Source organism: Rissa tridactyla, chromosome 1 (genome assembly GCF_028500815.1).
Source record: "Rissa tridactyla isolate bRisTri1 chromosome 1, bRisTri1.patW.cur.20221130, whole genome shotgun sequence".
Lineage (NCBI taxonomy): Eukaryota > Metazoa > Chordata > Aves > Charadriiformes > Laridae > Rissa > Rissa tridactyla.
This window is the reverse complement of record NC_071466.1, coordinates 121,755,875-121,779,883: the sequence shown is the minus strand read 5'-3', so window position 1 is coordinate 121,779,883 and position 24,009 is coordinate 121,755,875. Positions and strand designations below refer to the sequence as shown.

General features: G+C 40.7%; 1 protein-coding gene across 6 annotated transcripts in view; it reads left to right on the top strand.

Annotated features, from left to right (window-relative positions):
• PHLDB2 (pleckstrin homology like domain family B member 2) overlaps window positions 1-24,009 on the top strand; it is a 128,343-nt gene that overhangs the window by 81,281 nt on the left and 23,053 nt on the right. For 4 of the 6 annotated variants that reach the window (XM_054189091.1, XM_054189092.1, XM_054189093.1 and 1 more), the window contains 7 exons: window positions 1,454-1,597; window positions 2,469-2,606; window positions 13,464-13,592; window positions 18,242-18,397; window positions 19,138-19,248; window positions 19,977-20,066; window positions 23,332-23,475. In XM_054189091.1, the coding sequence (XP_054045066.1) occupies window positions 1,454-1,597; window positions 2,469-2,606; window positions 13,464-13,592; window positions 18,242-18,397; window positions 19,138-19,248; window positions 19,977-20,066; window positions 23,332-23,475 (912 nt within the window). The remainder of the gene's footprint in view (window positions 1-1,453; window positions 1,598-2,468; window positions 2,607-13,463; window positions 13,593-18,241; window positions 18,398-19,137; window positions 19,249-19,976; window positions 20,067-23,331; window positions 23,476-24,009) is intronic. The other 2 variants (XM_054189094.1, XM_054189095.1) reach the window with 2 other exon arrangements.

Below are 24,009 nucleotides of genomic sequence, written 5' to 3'. Positions count from 1 at the left end.
ACCAAGCACAGCCATAAAAGCAGGTTTCTGTTTAGCAAGTTCACACCTTCAAAATACTTTGTGTCTCTCCTTTTTACTGCTATTTACACACGGTATGAGCTTCAGCACGGTTATATGCCTAACAGGAATTGTATTTAACCTCTGCTTAACTTACATGCTTCTACTGACTATAAAGATGTTAAGCGTGTGTAGAGGAAAAGAGGTGTGATAGAAAAACATTTTATCTTATAAAGGGTTAAGTCTCGGGAAATCTCTGCTGAGTCTTTCGGTGTGAAATTATGTTGAACAGAAACATGCTGTTATGTCTTTACTTGGCCTTTTTGTGTTGAAAAGGTAGTAAGAGATTTCATTTACAAGTTACTGCGGTCTTGCATTTCTTTCCTGTTTGTTGCTTTCTTTGTGCAAGTCAGAGATCCTATTTTGAACCCTTATTAGGAAGTTGAAATCGAAGATGTTATGTCAGCATTATCCGAACAGGATGCTGGACAAAAAGAGGCTTTCCTGCTAGGATTACTAATGCTAATCAAGGAATACCATTCATTCATTCATCGTAAAGGCTGTTCTGCTAAGCCGTGAGAAAAGCGGTAACAAGCAACTGTGTTAATGAAACACAGCTCATTGTTTTTAAAATATCGAGATCAGATTTGTCCCAGGATAAAATGCCCGCTCTCAGAATAGCCATTCGGTAGCTGAGCTGAGCCTCTTCTGAGCAAGGCTGTGCGGCCCCATGGTTAGCGCAGCCCACTCCTAATTCCGACTGGGGACAATGAGCGAGCAGCCTTACCAGAGTAATTGGATCGCAAGCCCCTGGGGTCAGATGAACATGAAGAATACATTTGAAACTCAATGCTCTTTGATCTAGCCTTTTGCTGGTATAAGATCACAGGTATTTTCTTAATAATGTTGTTCAATTCTTGGCATAGTTATCTGGCAACGAAAAGAGCGACGTTAAAGGTACTGCTTCCTCGGTGCTAACCGGGGAGACAGAACCGACTTTTTTCCTGATTTTACATAAGCTGCTCATCTTATGGCTGGTTACAAAAATGTCCTATCCTACCTCCTGTCTTTTATTATATGAGCAGCTGAAATTTACGTAAAAAGCATCTTCATCTATCTGTGTTATTTTTATAAGGGAAAATTAGATTTTTACAACCTAAATAGCACAGCATGTGAAGTATTCTCAAAGGTAAGGTTATACTAATTCCTGTAGTATGAATAGGATTTACTGTTAAGTATAGTATTTACTTCCAGTGCCTGGAAGTAAAGTATCATGTTTGTTTCTCTTGTGCACCTTCCAAATATAGAAATAGCAATATAGTAGATATGAAATATGTAAGAGGTTCAAACCCAGCAGTACAGTACTTGTCTAAAATATGAACACGCTATGAAAGGGGGAAGGAAAGACAGTGTTTAACTCTGTTTCTAATGAACCTCTTGTAACTTGTAACTGCAGATACCAGAATGCACAAGCGATGAGCAAAGAGGGCAGGAGCTTGGTCGACTGGAGGAGGAGCGCATAGTAATCCTAAATAACTTGGAAGAACTTGAGCAGAAGATCAAAGATTTAAATGACCAGATGGATGAATCCTCGAGAGAGGTATGAAATAGTTTTGGTTTTAAATGTCTTGCTTGTTAGGTATGTCTACATAACATAAGTTTGATGGCTTCAGCAAGTACATAGGGAACTCACGGATGTATGTAGCCTTCACGTTCTGTACTTTTTCACCAGAATTAGGCACAGAATTACGGACCTGGCGGTCTCCTACTGTGAAGGTTATTTTTCCCCAGCAGAGAGATGGATGTGATGCTCAGATTAGCCTTTCCCAGCTGTAACCGTTATACTCCTAAGTGGAATTAGAACAATCTTGTTGAATGGTCACTCAATTGATCCAAATACCTTGTGTCGCTTGGGAGTTTTATGGTGGCATCTCCTGTGACTGTTTAAAGAGAAAGGAAGTGAGACAACTTCCTTTTAAACCTCCTTGGCTTTACAGTGGCAAGGGTATGTTGGCACCCGCTTGCCTTCTGGAATCTCACAGTTGCAGACTAAGCTGGCCAGGCATTTGGGTTGTGCTTGCTCCAATTATCAGCGACAGGAAAGAAACAGCTGTTCCAGAAGGGTTTCCTACGGAGCCTGGGCACAGAGAGCTGGTACAGTATCGTAACAGGAGGAAGCACGGGAGAGAAGTGTTAGAAAAGAAAAAGTTTTGGAAAAAAGAATCTTCAAACTAAAGTTGGTTTGGACTTTATTTTGTCGTATTTTATGTTGCAGTTTTACTTTTTCTCAGATTTGTGATCTCTTTTTTTTAACTTTCTTTTGTGGGAGTAAACCTTAATTTTTGTTTTTTATTTTATTTTTTAAAAGTTTCTCTGTTGTGAATAATCACCAACTCGCCCCCCTTCCCCCAGAGTGTATCAAGATTTCTTCTTAATCTGGACTGCTTCTGAAAAATGTTTTGTGTTCCTAGTTGGATATGGAATGTGCCCTTTTGGATGGGGAACAGAAATCTGAAACAACAGAGCTGCTGAAAGAGAAGGAAATATTGGATCATCTAAACAGAAAAATAGCTGAGCTGGAGAGAAATGTTATTGGTGAAAAGACAAAGGTAAATGAGTTATCTTAGCTAGCTGTGTTCTCTGTTCCCCTTGATCTTCAAAATACATTTGTATGATTAACATATTGATGGAGGTTTTTTTATGAAGTACTGTCTATAAGTATATTTACTTGATAAATATAGAAGAAAAAAAGTAGTTGTCTCACCATCATCTCCCTCTAACAGTCTTGTTTTCCAAGGTATGCTGACAAGCAAAATATAGTACACTTAAGTAAAAAGACGACTTACTGTGAAGATATTTCTGATTAATAAAAAAATCCGTGTAGGGGTTGGATTTGGGTTATCTGTTGTTTAAAAGAACAGTATTAATTGAACTGTTCCACTATCCTCCACTGTAGGTTATATATTTTAAATTTAAAAAAAATAATCCTTTATCAGCAAAGGAATAGAATGAAAGGCGGCTGTGGTTTCAGAAGATGGCTTTGTCTAATATTATATAGAACGATATGTAAGACATCTGTCAAGTATGTAGTTTAAAAGCAATTATGTTGGTTTATTTTGTTTGCTGACTGACAATTTTAATACTGTAGAATGTTCTCTCTGGGATTAAGTCAAAGGAATTAATTAGTTCTGTACAGTCAGATACTTAATTGCTGTCTAATACGCAACAGATATATATATATATATATATATATATATAAAAAAGCATATATTTGTGAAATAGGATAGCACTGCAATAAGATTTTAAGTACAGAAATGGAAAGGGCTTGCCAGATGAAGTTGTCCCGCTCCAACCCGGGAGTGCTGGTTCCCTCTGGCAGGCTCTCCACTGGCCTCTCTGGGCGGGCAGTTCCCTTCTCCACAGGGGATGTGCCACGGCCAAGAATACCTCAAGGTCAGGAAGTTTTTCCAGGGCTTCCAGACAGTAATGTTTCCTTTTTAAATTTCATCCTCTACCTCATAATTTAAACCTGTCACTGGTGGAAATACTCTTAACTAGTCTCTCCCCCTCTTTTTTTAAGCTTTCGAGAAATAATCTGAAAGTCTTCTGCATTATTTGCTTTTGCTTAGACAAGCTGCACCTTTTTAGCTCTTTCACACTTCCCATTTGTTTCACGCCTTACAGCTTGCATTGTTTTATTCTGAGCTTTTTGTCTTCAATTTCTGCCTACCCTTTTGTGAGCCTGAATGCTGTTTTGTGGCTGTACCCATCGAGCCTGTGTCTGAGAAGGAGAACGGTGCTCCCACCTTTCTGCCCTGTGGAGTGACAACACACATCCAGTTTAAGCTTGAACTTTCATGGACTCTCCTGCCTGCTCTTTTCCTTGTTCTCGTGTATCCCTCAGTGATCCTTCGGCTTTCGGTGTTGCCTGTGGTCGTGTTTTAAGTTGTCTATGGAACGTGTTTCATACTTGTTTTTTAGTACAAAGTTGAGTTTGAAGTTGGTAACAGCAGATAGGATGCTGCCAGCAGATACCCTCCAAAAGGATGGTGCTAGAAGTTCTGGTTGGTGGTAGCAAATACCATATCCAGAAATTCAAGAGATCTTGTCTTTTATATTTGTTCTCTAGGAGGCTCAAAGTTCAACAAAACTAATGGAAACTATTCTAAAACCTGTAGATTGTTTAGATTTCCTGACTGCTATGATGGAACATCATAGTGTGTAGCAGTCAGAAAATTAAAATGCCAGGTTTAGTTTAAATTTTTTGAACTGAAACATGAAAAGCAGCCTAGAAAAGGCACTTTTGTTATTTAAAAGGCAAGTTCACTCAAAACATTTTTTTTTCAGTATGAAGCATGCCACTAGTCAGATCAGTTACAATATTTTAGTTGTCTTTTCTTTTGTGTTCCTTTTTTAAACAAACAAACAAACAAAACCCTGTCTGTGAGTGTGTGCTCCAGACTTAAAGCCATGGCTCAGTTAATACTGAAGTTATCTTTGTAGAAATAAACTCCTAGGAGAGTCCAGAAATTTTGTTCTGGAAGGTGTCTGAAAGTGTTGCATAAACATGAAAGTTTAAAAAAGAAATGGGAGACAAGCTTCTGCAAACAGGCAAAATATAAAGTGACAGCTGAAGTGTTCTGGAGAAAGTAGTGTCAGCCAGCAAAACAGATGGCACTCATCGTGTCAACAAATAAAACTTTGGGCTGACTTGAAACAACAGTGTTTTTTAAAGCTGGGCTTGTTTGTCTGTACGTTTAAGGTTGCAGCCCTGCAGATCTGGTGCAAGATAGGCAACATCTTGGCTCTGTAGCAGCACAGGACCAACCCCCCCTCCCCGAAAAGGGGTGCTCAGGTAGAGGTGGCATGTGGTCCTTTTTGCTGCAATAATTTGAAACTTATGACCTCCTCAACAGAATTAAAGCTTGGGGTTTTGGCCAGTAGTTGCCACCCTGCCAATGGCACGTTTTGTGTTGTTTCTTCCAAGAACAAGTGTCCCAGTGTGTCCCCACAGTGGTCACAGTTTCTTCGAGTTGCCTGAATATTCTACCCCTGATAACACCGGTGGTCTTGGTTTTGGTGGTGCTTCCTGGCAAGAAGCTGTTGGATCCCACCGCTTGGGCAGTGGTTGCATTTCTGTCAGGGTAAGGGAGTGATATCTGAATACACTGCATGGTGTCATCTTGAGGTGAGAGAGAAAGTTAATTTCACTCACAAAATGGTGCTGGGGCATTAGTGCCGTACATGATGGCACTTGCCTCTGGAACGACTTGAGCGTCTCCTGGAATTTGCCACTGATCTCGGCACCTGTTCGACAGGAAACCCTTGCCTGGTTGTGTTTCATCTTTACCCATGCACCTGTTTGAAAAACCTGTGAAATTCTTAAAAAGAGAGATCATAAACTACAGCCATCATAAACCACTGGGCCATGTTTTGTACTTGAAATAGACTGTAGGTGAAAGCTCTTGTACTATGTTCTACCCAATTCTTTGATTTTTATTTTTTCTTAATGCCCTGTGCACAATTCACTTACTTAGATGAGGATACAAAGTTTTGCCAACTTTTGCACGGTTTTAAAGCTACGATTTCCAGCCCTTGTGAGGCAAGAGAATCGAGTAGAAAACATAGTTGAAGGCAGGAGAGTGGTGAGTTCAGTTTGGGGCTGTGCCAGCGTGCTCTTTGCTGTGGTACAGTGTCTCTGTGTCCCAGCACCTCGCTGGTAAATCAGGAGTGGATTTTGCAGTGCAGAGCGGGTTTGTATGTTATATGGTATGCTGCATCCTGATCTCGTTTGGGTTGTGTGCTCAGCCCTACCTGAACACACAACCAATGGTGAGGAAGGACGATTGAATCGGTGGGGAAGATTACTGTAGCGCACACCTTGTGGTGAGTTGAAAGCATTTCCCTGGCTTTTGCGAGTATGCCACCACACACATTGTAAGGAACGAAGAAACAATTAGTATTGATTTACTTAGGTTTTGGAAAGAAGAGCTATGAGCGGTTGCTGTTTTGAAAAGAAGATGACAGAGCCTTTCGGCACCGTTGCAGAGCTCAGTGTAGTTCTGGCTGTGGTGCATCTCTGCCAGGTACAAGTGCCGACAGGACTCTGTTGTCCTGGCTGGGGTAGCTCCTTCCAGAGCTGGAGAATGGGAATGCTGTTTGGCATGGCCTGTGCTTTCAGCTATGCTGGAAATCATGTTAGTTTAAGGAGGAAGGTGTAGCTTTGCCTCCATGGTCATGCTTCTTGAACACAGCTGATAATCATCTCATTCTTTCTTTTTTTAACTACCGTGCACTGCATATTTGGTTTTATTGACAGGAAAAGATGACCAACTATGTATATAAATAGCAGCATTTAAGATATTAATTGCAAATTCCAGTTGTGCAGGGACAGCCCTGAAAAGTCACTAGTAACACAATTTGACAGGTACAGCTTGAAGCTCTCCAGGAAAGAACTTTGCTACAGATTTTGACAAAATTACATTATGTGCAGCCTGCTCTGGAGAGGGCCGAGCTGGGCAGTACCCAGAAACAAGCAAGCAGGTGAGCTATCTCCCTTTTTTCCTGCCACTCGACCTGGCTTCCTTTAATTAACCATGGCAGTCATTCACGTTACCATACAGTCGGTGTACAATAGTGCTGCTATTGTTTCAAGTGGAACAACGCCTCAGGTCCCTGGTGCTATTTACAGTTATCATAGAATCATAGAATGTGTTGGGTTGGAAGGGACCTTTAAAGGCCATCTAGTCCAACCCCCCTGCAGTAAGCAGGGACATCTTCAACTAGACCAGGTTGCGCAGAGCCTCATCAAGCCTGGCCTTGAATGTCTCCAGGGATGGGGCCTTCACTGCCTCTCTGGGCAACCTGTTCCAGTGTCTCACCACCCTCCTTGTAAAGAACTTCTTCCTGATGTCTAATCTAAACCTACCCTGCTCTAGTTTAAAACCATTGCCCCTCGTCCTATCACTACGCTCCCTGACAAAGAGTTCCGTCCCAGCTTTCCTGTAGGCCCCCTTTAGGTACTGGAAGGCTGCTATAAGGTTTCCCTGGAGCCTTCTCTTCTCCAGGCTGAACAACCCCAACTCTCTCAGCCTGTTTATAACTTCCTCCCAGTGACTCTTCAGTCACAAGACTTAGTTCAGGATTGACGTTTGTCTATAAGGAAGCTGGAGAAAATTGTATTTCCCCGATTGGATGTAGTCCAGATTTGCAAAGTACTTTCTTGTCGTACAGTGCTTCATTAGTTTGCGTAGTTTTAAAACATGCAGTCCAGCATATGTGGAGAAGGATGCTTAATGATTCGCCATGCCTGATGTCTCCAAGTTACAGCATGAGGTTGAAAGTAAATACATCGCCAGGCAAAGAAAGAATAGATCAGCGAGCATGAATAAAACAGGAATAACTGAAAATGAGTAATGAATTCAGCAGAAGTGCTATGGGAGGTAATCATAGCTAAATGGGAGTTTTGGCAGAGAGTTTCAAAACAATTATTTGTGCAAAGGTTTAGACTGCATTTTAGGAGAGGAAGGTTATTCCTCTTTTTCTGGAGGACCTTTGCCTTATGTCATGGTGGAAATACGTACCCTGGAACTCTTTTATCAAACTGGGTTTCCTGTCCCTTTTCAAGAGCAGAAATCAGGAGCAGCTGGCAGCAGATAACTCATCTTTTTTTGGAATACATTTAATTTTTTCCGCATGCTTTTGTGGAAATATTTTTCAGTCATTAACAGAATATCCCAGGCATGCCAAAACATTTGAAGCTCGGCCTCTTTGCTGAATTAGTACTGCAAAGACTTGCACGAATTGAGCCAAGGAAAGTGCAGCTGTATGAAGGGGGACAGCAGCAATCAAAGTTAAATGTACTGGTGGTCTCTCCTCAGTCCTTTCTCTTCTGGATTCAAAATTCCTGCTGCTGTTTTTTATCCTAGATGAGTCTGATGAATTTATGCCTCATAGCATTGCCTTTTAAATCTTTCCTGGTCAGATTCCAGTTCAGCAAGATGGAAGCAAGTGTTTTAAATGGATGAGTTATTGTGCCTATAACATTTTTAAACTCCTTAAGACAAGATACACAAGATTAGGTATTCTGAGCAATACTTGCATCCACTGGATATATCCACATAAGGTTATTCTGTAGAGAGAACACTCATGAGGAAAGATTATTACGAAGACTCAAGGAGAAAAATCTGAATTCACAAGCTTTCTTTTACAACAGTTATGAGGGAAATAGCAGAAGAGGTTGTACCACTAAGGGAAATCCTCTTATGTCATTTAGATGTTGAAGACTATAAAGAACTTTAATTTTCTCACTTGAAATTTTTTTCTTCTGGTTTGGATGGTTATTTCCTCTTCTACATTCGTGCTCTAGAATCAGGAGTTTTCTTTTGCCTCCCCATCTGTTCACTAGAACAACACGTTGCAACGGTCAGAGAATGAGCTTAGAAATTCCAAAAAACTTGAGTTGTTTTAGGACAATGTTAATGTGTCCAACTATTGTGATTTTTTTACTTACTGCAGAGAGATTACTTACTGTGATTTAAAATGCTTTTTAACAATAGATTTATACATGCATGTGAAACAAAAACCATTGAGATCTCTCATACAAATGCCATCACTCTATACAGTCTGTTATGATGCATATAATAAATTAGTCACCACTCATACAGTAAAAAGAACTATTGTGAAATGCCTTCTTCTATTGTATTATGCTCCTTTTCACATGCCTGGCATTCTCCTCCCACCCCCCCACCTGTTAATAGCTTCGTGCATGAAAACTACAGGGATTTAGTGACAAATAACTAAATTGTGACAAGTTTTATGCTTCTGTCCTGAAAGAGAGCAAGGAATGCAGGAAAGAGTCTGAAAAATATAGAAGAGGAGCATGTGCGGTTTTGCACGAGAGGAGCTCTTTCATTTCAACAGTATTTTTTTAATCAAGAGTTGTCTGAGGTTTAATTTGTATAGCCATAGCATTGGAAATGCTTTCAATATGCAGTTCTCAAAGAGTTGGTGGACCTCAGGTTTAACACTTTCCCCCTGTGTACCATTTGCCCCTTTCAGTAACTACTGAAGAGCAGATAACATTTCCTAGCCTACTTTCTGTTGGGGACTAGACTATTTTCTTACAAATTCATGGTAAGAGTTAGGCCAATTTCATCAGTTTGCTTGCTCTTCCACTTACTCTCCAAAATATTTTACTGAATGGACAAACTCTGTAGCATCGCACCACTTCCAAGGGGAAAGGAATCATTTCTGTAGTCTGTTCTTTCTCCTCCACTTCTAGTTTTGCAGTCCTTCTGTTTGCTGTAGATTATTTTGGAGAAGGGGAGGGATGTTCTTTTGGAGAGTCAAAGAATAAAGTTTGGCTAGAAGTGAAAGCATGAAGATGAGATGGAGAAGCTTCTCAGAACGAAGAACTGCATGTGCTTCTCCTTGTTTCTCAGAAACCTGTGAAAGTTGTGGGAGTAGCTGATTCCATCCTGAAAGACAGGGCGTGCAGATCTAAAGCTTGGCCTGAGTAATGAGACATTGCTACCTTAAAACATGATGAGTTGCAGGTGAGTTGGACTGGGGACGATCCTGGAGTACTTCAGACTGGAACATTGGAAGTGTAAGAGCCTTGCTGGATGGCAACGCATTCAGTATTTTTTTTTTCTTTGTTTATGGCTTGTAGGTTTCCTTGCAGTTTCTCTTTCTCTCTGAAAATAGCACATACCTTGGGGTTTTTTTTGTTTTGTTTTTTTGTTGTGTTTTGGTTTGGGGGTTTTTTTTGTTTTGGTTTGGTTTTTTTTTGGCAGTGGGGGTTTGGAAGGTTGTAGAGTGAGCCCAATTCACCTAGCCATACAATCCATTTCACAGTGACCTGGTAAAAACGATAGGTTCCTTGCTTTCTTTTGTGGTTTGTTTTTTTTCCCCCAACTCTTATCTGGATTTTCGAAAGGCTTTCTCTGCTTCATCCACGTTTACTCTGACTCATTTCCGCACAGTCTACCAGTTTATGCAGGAAGGTTGGTTCGGAAGGCACAGATACGTGCAGACAGATGCTGTTCTACAACTGTAGCCTGCCTGCCTGCAGTAGCAGAACATGATGAATGACAAATTGAAAAGCAGAACTTCTCTGCAGAAGGGGACCTGCTAGGGGTTTAAGTAGCAGTATTGATCAGGCATAGGGCATCCTTAACCACAGGAGACAACACTGAAGCAATTGGTGTCTCTCTTTCCTTCTGTTGTTCCCATTCTTCTAGGGGCTATGATTGTCTTTAACACTGTCCTTTTATCTCCTCTATGTCCTCATCATCTATGAGATGTGTTGGATATGTATTCTTTTTTTTTAATTTCTCCTTGGCCTAAAATCAGTCCTACCAGATCTGAAGGTTGATTTCCTTTTGTGACCCGTGTTGATCACTTGTGGCTCATGTCCATGCTGTGGGTGCTCTGCTGACATCCTATGTCTGTGCTCTTGGGAAACAGTGTCGCACCTCAATTTTTTCTATTGCTGTCCCACCCAGTATTTGGATAGCCTCCAAATCTGATCCAAGCTGTGTCCCAGCATCATCAAAAAACAAGTCAGTCCTGCACTCAGTCCTGGCTGACCCCAAGTTCATTTAACATGTGTCTAGAGGCAGACCGGAGGGCAAGTCGGGCGGTAGGCTAAGACCAGATGTTACGCTTTACTGAGCTGTACTGCTTGTCTATGGAAAGAGGATGTTAAGAATTCAGCCACACTACAGTGAATGCGACTCCAGAGTCAACGCTGGGGCTGGGAAGCGGTTGTCGGCGGAGAGATGCTTAAGGAGTACAAGCTCATGTGGTAAAGACGAGGACGCGCGGCTGGAGCGCGTGGGTTGTGTTCATAGCTCTGCCGCTGGCCGCTCCTGGGCAAACAGCCCGCGGAGTCAGCCGCAGGCCTGCCTCAGCTGCGTCTTGCACTCAGCTTGCAGAGTTATTAATCTTTTCCCTTCTAAAAGAACTCACCTTGATCCATTTATGGAAGAGACCGTATGGAAAAATTCTGATTAGTCATTTACTTATGAAATTACTTTTGTGAATTAAACGGACTTTACCGACGCAGAGCCAGAGATGGCAGCGACCTTAACTCCACAGCTGCAAAACATATAATGCTTCTCATTGCTGAAAGGGATATTTCCTGTTAAGGCTGCACATTTTGAAGGGAGCCAGTTTGGTGGGATGTTAGCACTTCCTATGCTATAAATAGACCAGATGAGTATCACTTTCAGTCTCAAAGGAATACATTTCTAATTTCTTGAGGGAAGTAACAGTATCTCTGGCAGGATTCTCGGGGAGTTTTATACTTGCTGATGATGTTTCCTCACGCCTGAGCTTTAACTTGCTTGTTAATGAATGAGCGCGCTTGTTGCAGCACATAGGCATTTAGGAGCGCTATTAATAGCTTCAGAGGCACGACGCTGCAGTTGAGGTCGGAGAAGTCCTCGCTGCTTTAGATTGCTAGGTGGGCAGAAAAGGAGAGCCAGAAACAATGTGGCAGACCGTAGGTTGAGCGTTAAATGGCCAGCAAGGTTGTGAGGAGGGGAACTACCAGTTTATTCATAGATTTCCTTCCATGTTGGAAGGAAGGAAGGATGATTCAGCAAATGGGGTTCCTCGGGGACAGAGGTCTAGAGGTGACCTCTCAAGAGTTGCGTGCCTCTGCCTCACTGTGCAGCTTACATGTGCTACATCCCCCCTATTTCTGAGCCCTGATCCTGCTGCTGTTGTAAGACAGAGGCTAGTGCAGGAAGTCCAGGTAACTGAATATGCTGGCCCAGTTGCTCATTTTTACAAGCTTAAGGAAAAAAAAAAAAAGTCTTTTGTGTTCAGCATTTTGTTCATGAGCTGTGAAGCTGCACGTGTGAATGAAAATAACAGAGCTGGGAATTGGGTTGACACTGGGCTTGAATGAGAATGCTTCCTGTTGCTGTTTTTAAAAACCGGGAAAATGAAATCCTAGCCCCTGCTCCCACTCAGGTTTAGAGAACCATAAAGAAAGCAGGCAGTTAATACACGTTTGTTATTGTGCCTCTGTGCCTCTGCCATGTGTGAGGGTTTGGGAACCTTGTCAGGAACAATAAAGAAGGTTTTGGCGAAAGACCATCCCACAGTTTGAAATAACGAGTGCTGGACACTTAAAACAAATTTCTTCTCTACGGCGTGTTTTGTCAGGGTGCTGCAGGGTGTCTGACCATACAGCACCTGCTGAGCCATACATTTGATTTTAGAATTAAATGATAGTTGGGACTGGAAAGAGGACAAATGAGTGGATGCCATGACAGAATTCAGCTGTTCTTGGAGCATCCAAAAGAAGCTGACATTTTGGGGATGATACTGTTAATTTTTGAGTATTAAGGAGAGTTAGTGACCATCTGAGAGGAGATGCATAGCTATAGAATAAGAAGTGGGGGAAAGGGAACTATACCAGTGTGACTCTAGAAGGTAGCAGAGCACTGGGCTTCAGGGACTCGCTTGATTATTTATGCCTGGCATATCAGGCATGTGGGTTTTTTCCAGTTATTAACTGCTCAGTTGAAGAAAATGAATCTGCTATGTTGGCCAGTGTACATGCAAGGAAAAGGCATTGAAAAAATTCTTCGCACTCTGATTTACTCGTTCCCAAACTTTGGTCCATAGGTAAATAACAGTCTACAAGGTAGTTTTAAGTGGTCTACAGCCAGTCTTCGGAGCAGCGCTGCACAGTAAATCATGTCGTATTTTATTACAAAGGATTAAAGTTTAAAGGCTTTTGAGGGTGAGCAGCAGTGTGCCGAGTACTCGAGCGAGAGGAAAGCTGAACCAGCTGGAGGAGGCCAGGGAGGTCCAGCCAGTCCCCTTTGATCCCCGAGAACAGGTTATAGTTCCTGTACCCTGAAGCAAACGAATTAATTTGCTAAATGGCTTGGTGTTTCTGCTGCAACAGGATTTCCTGGCCAAGCTACTCTCTGTCTCATTCTGCTTTTTCATGGCTTGCTAAAGGTACTTATCTGTACAGAGGCACACAGGCATGTAATTCATCCTCCTGGGAAGATCCATTTTCCCCTCACTGCCAGACTACAATAATTTTCCATCCATTTTCCCTTCTAAAAGCTACTCTTTTCTCTCTCCTTCATCAGTTACCTCGCTAACATGGCTACCATTTCCTCATTTTTTTTTTTTATTTTTACTTTTTCCATTCGGCAAGACAAGTGTTTGGGCAGTAGGCTTTTAACGGCATCATCCAGGCATGGACACAAAGCACCGTGATGTGGGAGAGAATTAATCACCGCACTAAAATGATTAATGTTCTGGTTTGATCATTTTGCATCCCACCATTGCATTTCAACTAACAACAGGTTTCTGTCTTTGACCTACGTGCTTCAAGTCTTCGTTAAGGTTTTGCCACACACTGTCATAATCACTAACAACTGCTTGGGTCTGAAGGTAATTGTGTTTTTATTTTCTGGTTCATGCTTCAGGAAAAATTAAAACTTGATGCTGAGAGGGAAAAACTAGAGAGGCTTCAGGAGCTTTACTCCGAGCAGAAGACGCAGCTTGATAATTGCCCTGAGTCCATGAGGGAACAATTACAGCAGCAGCTGAAGAGGGTCAGTAGCAAGTTTCAAGATTGCACTAACTTTTTTTTTTGTTGATTTTTTTTTTTTTTTTTTTTTTTTTTGTGTAGAGTGAAGTGTAACATATGCTGTTTCAAGTACCCAGTGTCTGAACATATTTGCAACTTATAATTGTTAATAGTCACCAGGGTTATGTTTTTGTGTGGAATGCTTGTAATAGATAATGTGCACGGCGGCAAACGAGTAGCATACAAATGGGCGGCGTAGAAATCGTTTTGTGTTGAATGCTTTTAAAGCTTTGGGCTACTTGCCTGTAATGAGCCCCTTAGGCCTGCTGGGTGGTGTGGAAGCTGTTGTGATGTTTAGATGGCCGATGGAGCGTTGCTCTTTACCTGTGTGAGCGAAGGCAGGAACTGAACTTTGGTCAGTGGGATCAGCCGTGTTAGCAGCATTTTCCTGTCGCTGTCGTTTGATCCTTTTGTGTTCTCCTCCTTTGCAATGCTGTAAATGGCTGTCTCAGTGAAGCAATGGATAACTTCCTTTTTTTTCAGTACCTAACTTAGCTGTTAGCCTGAACTGTGCTTTGAAAAATTAATTTTTAATATTATACCTCTTACTGTAATGGCTTTATTTGTTCCTGCGTTTTCAACAGTTGCACATTGGTATAATAACCTTCGCATAAAATCTAATTGCAGTTTGATTTTATTTTCTATTATTTGTAACCGAAAGAGCTACAATATTGTCTGTGAAGGTACAGTTATTTTCTGTGGAAAGATTTTAGTATTTATTTATGTTAAGTGGGTTCTACAGCACATATAGTTAGCTTGGGTGGGGGAGGGGGGGTCATTTTCAAAGCACCAGTACGGCAAGCTCAAGACGCCACCTGAAAGTCAGACTAGACTAGATTTATTATTATTTTTTTTCCTGGCTTGGGTGTTTGTATCAGGAATGAGGTCTGTAATAGCAGTGACCAAAAAAGGGCTTTTTTTGCTTTATAAGAAATATTCTTTAGATTTTGTTTTATTTGCAGAATTATATTTTGGCTTTTCAAGGAGCAAAAAGTAATAAAGTCCAGCTTTGGAAATAACAATGCTAAATTCTTCTGTAGTAACTCAGAAGTTTGCTGGTTTTAAGACACTTAAGGATTTTTGTAAGTAACATTAAAAAATAAAATCAGTATTGTGTAATCTGTCATACATATTAAAGGGAAAGAAAGCCTTTCCTATGCAGTTACGTACTTGGATGTATAAATTAATAAGAAGTTGCAGTCTTGTTGCTGTGGGATGATAGTAAGTCCTTTCTCACTACAAAAGAGGCTTCTATAAATCTGTTTGGTTATTTTTTTTAAATTTTTTTATTCCAAGTTGGCTTAATAATGATTTTGGATTTGAAAGTGGGACAAAACTTGAAATGCAGGGGTACAATTAAATGCCCAGTTGGTCCTCTTGCGTTATTCCAGGCCAATTGTAGTGAAAGTTATCTGCAGCTGCTGTTGTTGAAGCAGTAGAAGTTATCACTGAATTATTGCACAGTATCTCTTGAACGGATATCAAGTGTGAGAGCAGTTCCGAAATTACTGTAAGTACTGTACCCAAAATATAGAAAAATCTCTTCTTCCCCCCAAATCAGCCCAGCCCAGGATTAATAAGCAGGGACATCTTGAACTAGATCAGGTTGCTCAGAGCCCCATCCAACCTGACCTTGAATGTTTCCAGGGATGGGGCATCCACCACCCCTCTGGGCAACACGTTCCAGTGTTTCACCACCCTCATTGTAAAAAATTTCTTCCTTGTATTTAGTCTAAATCTGCCCTCTTTTAGTTTAAAACCATTACTCCTTGTCCTATTGCAACAGGCTGCTAAAAAGGCTCATTGCAGGGGGGTTGGGCTAGATGACCGTTAAAGATCCCTTCCAACCCAAACTGTTCGATGATTCTGTTCTCTGAAATACTGGAGTCTACAGCAGGGTATGTTGTGCTACTTTCCTGCTAACGTGGTCGGTGTGAAGGTGACAAATTCCCTTATTGCTTCATCTCCGGGACTCCAGTAACTTTGTAATTTGTGTCCAGAGTGGGGATGGAGTTGTTGGGCTTGGCAATGGGCAGCTGCCACACTTTGTGTGGACTACTGAGGGGTTGCTGCTTCCCAGTGTCCATGATGAGTATTTGCTGTCCCTGTTGGGCAGGGAGGACACTTCATCAGAAACTGGTGAAACCTGGGGGCTTGTGGGAAGGCACTGTGGGAAAGCATAGTTCTTCCTGATGGCTTATTTAATTAGCAGGCTTCATCCTTCACTGTTAGTATGGAAGCGCCAAAGCTTGTTTGTTCTCATGTGCCTGAGTTTATAAAGGTATGCATAAAAGGAGAATGAGAGTAGCTGCCTGGATTCCTGCAGAGATCTGAAAAGACACTGTCCAATGCTAGGAAATGCCTTACTCTTCAGATAAAATTCTCCTAATTTTTGCAGATGTTGCAGGCCTATGGAGCTCCCACCATACCCTGAAGTAAGGGCCAGGTTCTCTCCCATCAAATTTTCTCCAGTGCCATTAACAGAAGTAATGGAGATGCCAAAAAAATTCATGGTTTGGAAGTGCAATACAGAAACATTGTGTCTGTTGTTTGTTGAGAGATTATAAATTACAATATTTTGATGTCAATTGTTTTAATAAAAGGGAGGGAGTATACTTGCTACTTGGCTTTGCGAAGCCATTACCTACAGCAAGAAAAAGTATCCTCCTACAAATCGTAGGCTGACGATGTAGGATCCTTGTGAAGGTCATGGTGAGGACATCTCGGAGCCAGACCTCGTGCCCCTGCCGCTGTGCCCTGCTTCCGCAGGCTGCTGGGGGTCTTGGTCCCTGTGGGCCGGCTTGGCTGGTGCTCTCAATGCATTGTGTTTGCAGACACGGGTAGAGCTAAGCTACTGCCACTCACCCTTTGGAAGTTTTTTAATTTGAAAATGGACTTGGCTTCAAATTAGGGATGGGTTTTTTTTTTTCCCCTGCTGGACACAGCGGTACAGAATGTGATGAAGCTCTTGTTCCATAGCGCATTTCCCAAAAAATGTAGCGTTTTGTGAGTTGAATGTCTGTCAATTGCTTTTTTGGCTCTCAGTTTTCTTCTATGAAGTCTGTCTCTTCTTCTGCCTCGGTAGCAATTAATCTGGTATGAAATAGCCTGAACTTGTTGGCTTCCATGGCCCAAGCAAAGCCTTTCTCTTTGTTTTGAATGCTGAAGATGGCTGGCTGGTTTGAATGAAGCATTTTTGTATTGTAGGTAGCCGCTTGCTTGTAATTTTTAGCCCACATCTTTGATTTTGATCTCTTCACTAGCTCCTACAAGTGGAAGGCACATCTTTGGGGAATAATGGGAAGATGTTGGTGTTTCGTATACTAACTTGGATGCTTTAGCTTCTGCATCCTGTGTCTTTCCCTGGAACATAGGAAGCTGGTTTTGAATGCCTTTATACAGACTTATCTGCTTAGCTCGGTCACTAACCTTTGACTTAGGTTGAAATAAGAAAAAGAGTAAGTTTGCATTTCTCCATATTGATAAATTGCTTTACAGGATGTAGGTTTTCTTACGTAACAAGTTATGTACAATGTGTCTATTTCAGAGAGCCTCAGCATTTAATAATACTGTGATTATTAAAAATGCCTTTTCCTTCAGAAGTTTGGAACTTGTAAGTTCCAAAGAACTCATAAGTAAGGATTCATGTTATGAATACACAGATGTCGCAGGAGAAAGATTAGCATTCCGTTCTTGTGCTGAAAAGCACCGTAAGTTTTATCTCGCCATCCCTAAGCGGAAGGGAGGTGTATTCTTATTTCTTGAGTCTTTTCTGCAGCATTCAACCTCTTTTTCGTGACATAACCTGGCGTTGGTCCAGGGGAATGCATAAAAGTGGGCTGATACCTTTTCTGAAGTAATAGACCTCCTGGCTAGGATGGATGACTGGAGTCCTTAATTGTGTGTTTGCACGGGGAGCAACTGTCAGCTCCAATTTGGTGGTCCACGATCTGCCTCTGGCAGAGCAACTCGCATGGTTGGACACCACTGCAGTGGTGATGGCAGTGTGCTCATGGCACACAGCTCCATGTATCTTTTGCCTCATCTGACTGCAATAAAAACAGTGCTGGTGCTGGCGCTAGACCTGAAGAAATTCTAACTGCAGTTCGGACTCCTTCATTTGAGTGTGTATTCCCGTAATTAGTTAATTCAGTGTGCAGTTCTCTGGTGTCACTGGGATGATACTTTCTGTCCTGTCTGGTTGATAAGCAGATGCTACCCCAGTTCGGCACAAGACAACCTCACCAAATGGGTTCAGGCTCTGGTGGTGCCGCAGCCAGGCTACAGCAGAGTGATCTGCCTGGCCAGGGTGCCCTCGGCGCCAGGAGGCTCTCGCTTGCTCTGAACACTGCAAACCAGCTCCCTCGGCATCCAGGTGCTTCATCTTTCTCAGCTGGGGGGGACAGTAGGAGCGATGGAGAAAGCAACTTCAAAATAATGATTAGCCTTATTTCTCTTATTATGAGAGTAGGTCATTAAAAGCATTGAGGTCCTGTTTGAACGTGTTGTATGAGATACGTAAATACCATTTCAGACTGATTTTTGTGTGTGTTTCTAAGTATCTCTACTCTGGTGTCAGTGAGAGCATGATTACTTTTTTTTTTTCTCCTTAAGGATGCTGATCTACTGGACATAGAAAGCAAACACTTTGAAGATTTGGAATTTCAGCAGCTTGAACATGAAAGCAGGTTAGATGAAGAGAAAGAAAATCTGACACAACAGCTCCTGCGTGAAGTAGCTGAATATCAGCGTAGCATTGTCAGTAGAAAGGTAAAAGCATTAACACTCAATTCGTTTGTTCTTTGTTGTTGAGCATGAAGGGGATGAAATGGATCTACAACCTGCCCATCGATAGGAAATAATGCAAAACTTTCCTCTTTGAAAAAGCTTTCGCAGCAGAGCAAAGATGATGGCCTAGTAACATCTGCCACAGATCAAATCATGCAATTCTCCAAAAGCAAATAAATCAAAAATAAAATTCCGTGCCCTTTTTGTATATTTGCATATGAAAATTAAATTCTTTTATTTGCTGCAAAGAGTACCACAGCATTTTCTTCTTTAAGAAAGGAGACTACAGTTACTTTGTGCTCATGATTGATGTTAAATGATTTTGTTAAAATAATAATAGAATACCAGATTAAGAAAAGACCTTAATTTTTAAAATCATTTGTAAAGGTCCTATCTCAACCAATTAAATACCAGTTTTTCAGAGATCAGAAGTTGCATCTCTAAACCAGTTCTGTTTAGCATAGGGAAGCTAGTCACCGTATTATCAAAGAAAATGTGCAGTTGTTCTTTTGTTTTGTCTCTTGAATAAATGGGCTCTTTACTGCGTCTAAATCTTATTTAATTATCTCCTTCAGAGCAGTGAGCTGTCTTGTAAAAACGTCTTTTCCTACCCCTTCACTCATGTGAATGAGTGAACTCTCATGAATAAGATCCTTGCTGCAGGTTGTCTTGTGCTTTGAAAATAAAACATGTAAATTGTGATTATTTTCTTTGTATATTAGGAAAAGATTTCTGCTCTCAAAAAACAAGCCAATCACATTGTCCAGCAAGCACAAAGAGAACAAGATCATTTTGTAAAAGAGAAAAACAACTTAATAATGATGCTGCAAAGGGTAAGTATTTATTGTCTTTCAAATATTTTTAGCATGTAATAAATGAGAATGTCATAGAATAAAAGAATGTAGAACATGAGAAAAACATCAGTTGTGCAGAAGCTAGTAAGTAGGTAATAACGTGATGGACATCTTTTGTATCGATTAACCTTTAAAAAAACCCCCGTCTTCTGCATTTAATCACCAGATATCTTAGGAGAAAACTCTATAGAGCTTTAGAGGTGCCTCCCTTCCAGAGGACTCAACCTTAGGCACCCACCCAGGTGCTGAAGCTGTAAGCCTGTGCTCCCTGTGTGGCTGCTGGAACAGTGCACAGAGAGCTCAGATGTTGGGCTTCTAATAGCCCATGCTGGGCTACAACATGAGCTACTTAACATCAGCTAACATCTGGTTAATAAGAAGCTGGCACGAACCCTTCACGTCCGTTATGTTTTTAATCATGAGAGAAATCATGTTTAGTTCATTAAGCAGAATCAGCATTTTCAAAATGCTGAAGGAAGACCTATTTGGTTTGGCTGTGGTTATTAAATAAAATCTTTCACTAGCTTTTCATTCTGTATCTCCATTTTTTGTTCAGTTCTGCTGTGAGTGGATGAAGCTGAAGCCCTGCTGTGCAGTTTCTAACCTTCTATCCCGGCGTGTTTCTTTACACGCTTAAGAAAATGGCTAGCATTTATTTTCACTTACATGGCTGTTGGTGTTTAACATAAAATGTCTGTTTTCAACAGGAAAAAGAGAATCTCTGTAATCTGGAAAAGAAATATTCCACACTTTCCGGAGGAAAGGGATTTCCTGTCAGTCCCAATAGTCTAAAAGAGGTAAAGAGATTTGCTGCTTCTTACTTTACAATAAGTAACTTTCAATAATTTTAGTGTTTAGTGAAGTCCTATTCATACAATTTTTTTGAGATGTGATGAAATTACTTTGTAAAACTATTCATGGAAGTCCAAATGCATGGGTGAGCAAAAATAGCTTCTCTTGACATTTTCCCAGATGTGACTGGTATCGCCTTCATCTCTTGCCCTGGAAAAATGATCATTTTTAGGGGGAGGGAGGAGGGATGGTGTGTGCCTAATTTTCTCAAAATAGACAATTAAACCTCATTGAAGTGAAGAATGAGGTCCAGGAATAACTCTGTTCAAATACAGTTCAGTCTTATTTTTGCACTGTAGATTTTATCATTGCCTCCCCCCCACCCCTTTTATTCTAAGGCTCTGTAGTAAGGTGTGACAAGCATACATTTTTGATCGTTTTAAAAAGCATCTAATTGAAGACTTCAAGCTATCTTGATTGTGAGATACCTATTGAGCTATTTATTTAACTATTTTGAATAGTTAAAGGTGCCAGATATTTTTTGCTGCAAAAAATTGAGTTAGTTTGGGTAATGCATGATGAGACCCAGAGCTTACCTGCAGTTGTCAAGACTTCAGAACTTTAAGGATACTGCTTTAAGCCTCAAGGTCCATGAGCAAGGTCGGTGTAAGGTAAGCCACAGTCCATCACAAAGATTCAGTCAGCACCTATGCTATTAGCATTAACTCCCCATATTTATCTTCTTGATAAATGACTTGACGTGATGAATCTGCGAATTGCAGATAAACATGAAGTTACAAATGGAGAAGTCGAAAATCTAGCATTTAAAATACACTGACAGGTATCTGTGGCTGCTTCATTAACTTCTGCTTAAGAGGCCTGACCGGACTTGCTAGATATGCTTGTATCGAAGCCCTGAACAAGGTCTGCCACATCTAACTATGTAGGAAGTTTGGCTCTTGAAGTCTAAAGCAACCACATGTCTTCTTGACACCTGGGAAATGTGGTCTTGCTTATTTGGGCTCAAAGTTCCTGGTGGGCCCAGGCAGCCTCCATCACATGCCAGTGGGGTTGAGCACCCTTCCTCACTGCAAGCCATGTTGCAGATACTTAGACTTCCAGTGTCCTAGGTGGCACTCTGATCTGTGCATCTGATCTCCCACCAGGACATCTGGCAAGTCTAAGCTTCATTCTTTTTCATTTTGAGGTGGATCTGTTCATTCTCTCGCTAGAGAGTGGGTGCTATCTCTGATTTTTGTCTTCATATCCACATAATGGTTTGCTTAATTACAGATATTTCAAAATGCAACTACATTAAGTGAGCCTGGCACTCTTTTTATTGACATGGGCTGTTCAGTGGCGTGGTTCTGTTCACTGCAGTGAAGTCAGTTAGGACTTACTCTAAGGTAAATGAGAGAAGGAACAGCCTGGGTTAATCTGTTTCATGCTCAGTGTCCCCATAGGCTCTGTCGTATAAAAGAAATGCCTTTCCTTGCGAGGTGTTATGTTTGTTTCAGTCCAGTTTATTTTTTCTCTGACTGTTCTGGCACCTTTAAAAATCAGGCACCAAATGATACACAGGCTTAAACAGGCTCCCTGCACACGGAAGTTCATTTCATCTATCTGTTGAGTTTGTGGTCCAACATTTCTGAGCCACTCCTCAAAGTGCATATTTGTAACTCTCATCCATCGTGAAGCTTACTCCCTGCATCTGTAGCAATAGAGAGTAACACAGCCTCACATAAAGAGGCAGGATGCTTATCGCACTACTTAAATAAACGAGGAAAATCAATATTGTTTAAAAGTTCAGCATTGACAAAATGACTTGGATGCCTAATCTGACTTGAAACCATTTATTTAATCTAATGTAATAGGGGCCTGAGCTAATGCACAACACAGTCATTTGTTATTTGCTTATTTTTTTAACCCCCTTAGTGAATCCCCCCTGGGGTCGTGAGTCTAAACCGAATGTTTTTTATATAATGGTTTTTATATAATTTTCCAGAATTGTGTATGTTTGAAAAAACTGATAAAATACATTGAAAATTATGCCCATAGATAATGGCATTGGTATATTTTTTCCAACCTGCCTTCTATGACCAGTGCTAAAATTATGCATTTTTGAAAAAAAGAAATACAATAGCAACCTGCATCTTCTTTTACTGAATTGCTAAAGTATACATACTGGCATGTCACAGTAATAGAGACATAGCCCCTCCAACACCTTCTCAGTTTAAAAGCTGATTACCATCTTGATTTAAAAATCAGCATATTTCTATCTCATTTTTATGACATTGCTTCAGCAGTAATTTATTCTTCCTTCTGTGTAGCCTTGTTTTCTAAGGATAAGGAGTCAGGACATTTGACTTTTTTACAGTTCGGCATCCTATACACCATGGATTTGAATCCATATTTTATTTTTTAAATAACATCTATTCGGTTAACACCAGAACACATGCAATAATTATATTCTGCCATTATATCTCAAATCTGCTTGCATAAAATCTTCTCTGCAGGCAGAAGCACACTCTGCCTGTATGAGGCAGAGTATAAGGTATATACAGGTATATACAGACATACCTGTATAAGGTATGTCTGTGCCTTTCCTCAGCCCGCCGCCTCCTGTGTTTGTTTTTGTTTTTTTTTTTTAAAAAAAGACAAATTGTAGTGGCTATGGGGCTAACAGTAACAGCATCTTACCCAAGTCTCCTGGTAACACCTAAAAGTTAGAAGGAACTTCCAAACACTGCAAATGAAAGGTGCTGTGTCAGTGTAATTTACAGAGTAACTGGTATTTCTTTATGTAAGTTCTTCCCAGTTCTGTTAGTTATTTGGTTTGCTTAAACTAGCTTAAAAGTTAGACAAGAAACAAATCAGGGTAAGTTATTTTATTTAAACATGGGGAGGGTGGTGGGATAAAAAAATGAGTGAATAAAATTTGTTCTTTCTTTTCCTCCAATCTGCTTTCCCCAGAAAGAGGTACTTAATTTCTAAAGGGCATTTATATTTTCGTAAAGACTTTTGGTCACTTAATGTACATTTGCTTTTTGATCACACAAATGTATTTGTTTAAATGAAGAACAATTTTCGGAATCCAAGTATTCAACATTTGAAAAGCTTGACGATAATTTTATTTATGATGAAGTATTTCAATGATAACAAATATTTGGCTGTATCACTCTAAACTAACTTTCATCGTACTGGATACATTAATACTCTTGCACGTCTTTTGGCTTTTGCTCCTTTTAACTTCTGAATTCCTCCTTTTAGGGCTATATCAGTGTAAGTGAAATTAGTGAGCTGTATGGCAATTCCACGAATCTATCCCCTTCCACCCAGCCCCCCACAGATGCTGAAGCAGTTGCCACTGAGCCTTCCACGGCTGTGCTGACCAGCCAGCCACAAAATAAAGAGGTTTGTTTGAGAGACATTTCCCTTTGTTTGCACTGTTCTTTCATGGCTGCCTTTTTACTTTCTTTTTATTTTTTTTATATATTTTTTGGTAATTCAACATGTAACAAATTGACCCTAAGGCAAACTGACGTCTGCCAGTTACCGAGTCAGATAACGATTTCATAGTAAAGCTGAAGGACTACTCCAGTTGTAAACTGTCTTTGATGATGTAGAGGGGACTTCAAAGGCCAAAAAACCTGAACGCTTATGACCCAAGCAGCGATAAGTGACAATCTTTGCCTGTCAGACAGTATAAAGTAATGCACCCTTGGAGAAACGGTCTGCGGACGCATTTAGTATTACTCATTCAATGGTGCTTAGAGGTTAATTTTCTATGTTTTGTAGCTTTTTTTTTCTCTCCTGTGATGTGGTAGAAGTGTATCTTGAATATTTGGGGGAGATGTGTAGCTTCTAGTTATCTTAGCTGTTTCATGGAGTCTGTCCAATCTGTGTCTTGTAGCTTACTCTTTCTTTTTCTTCATTCTTTGTAATGTT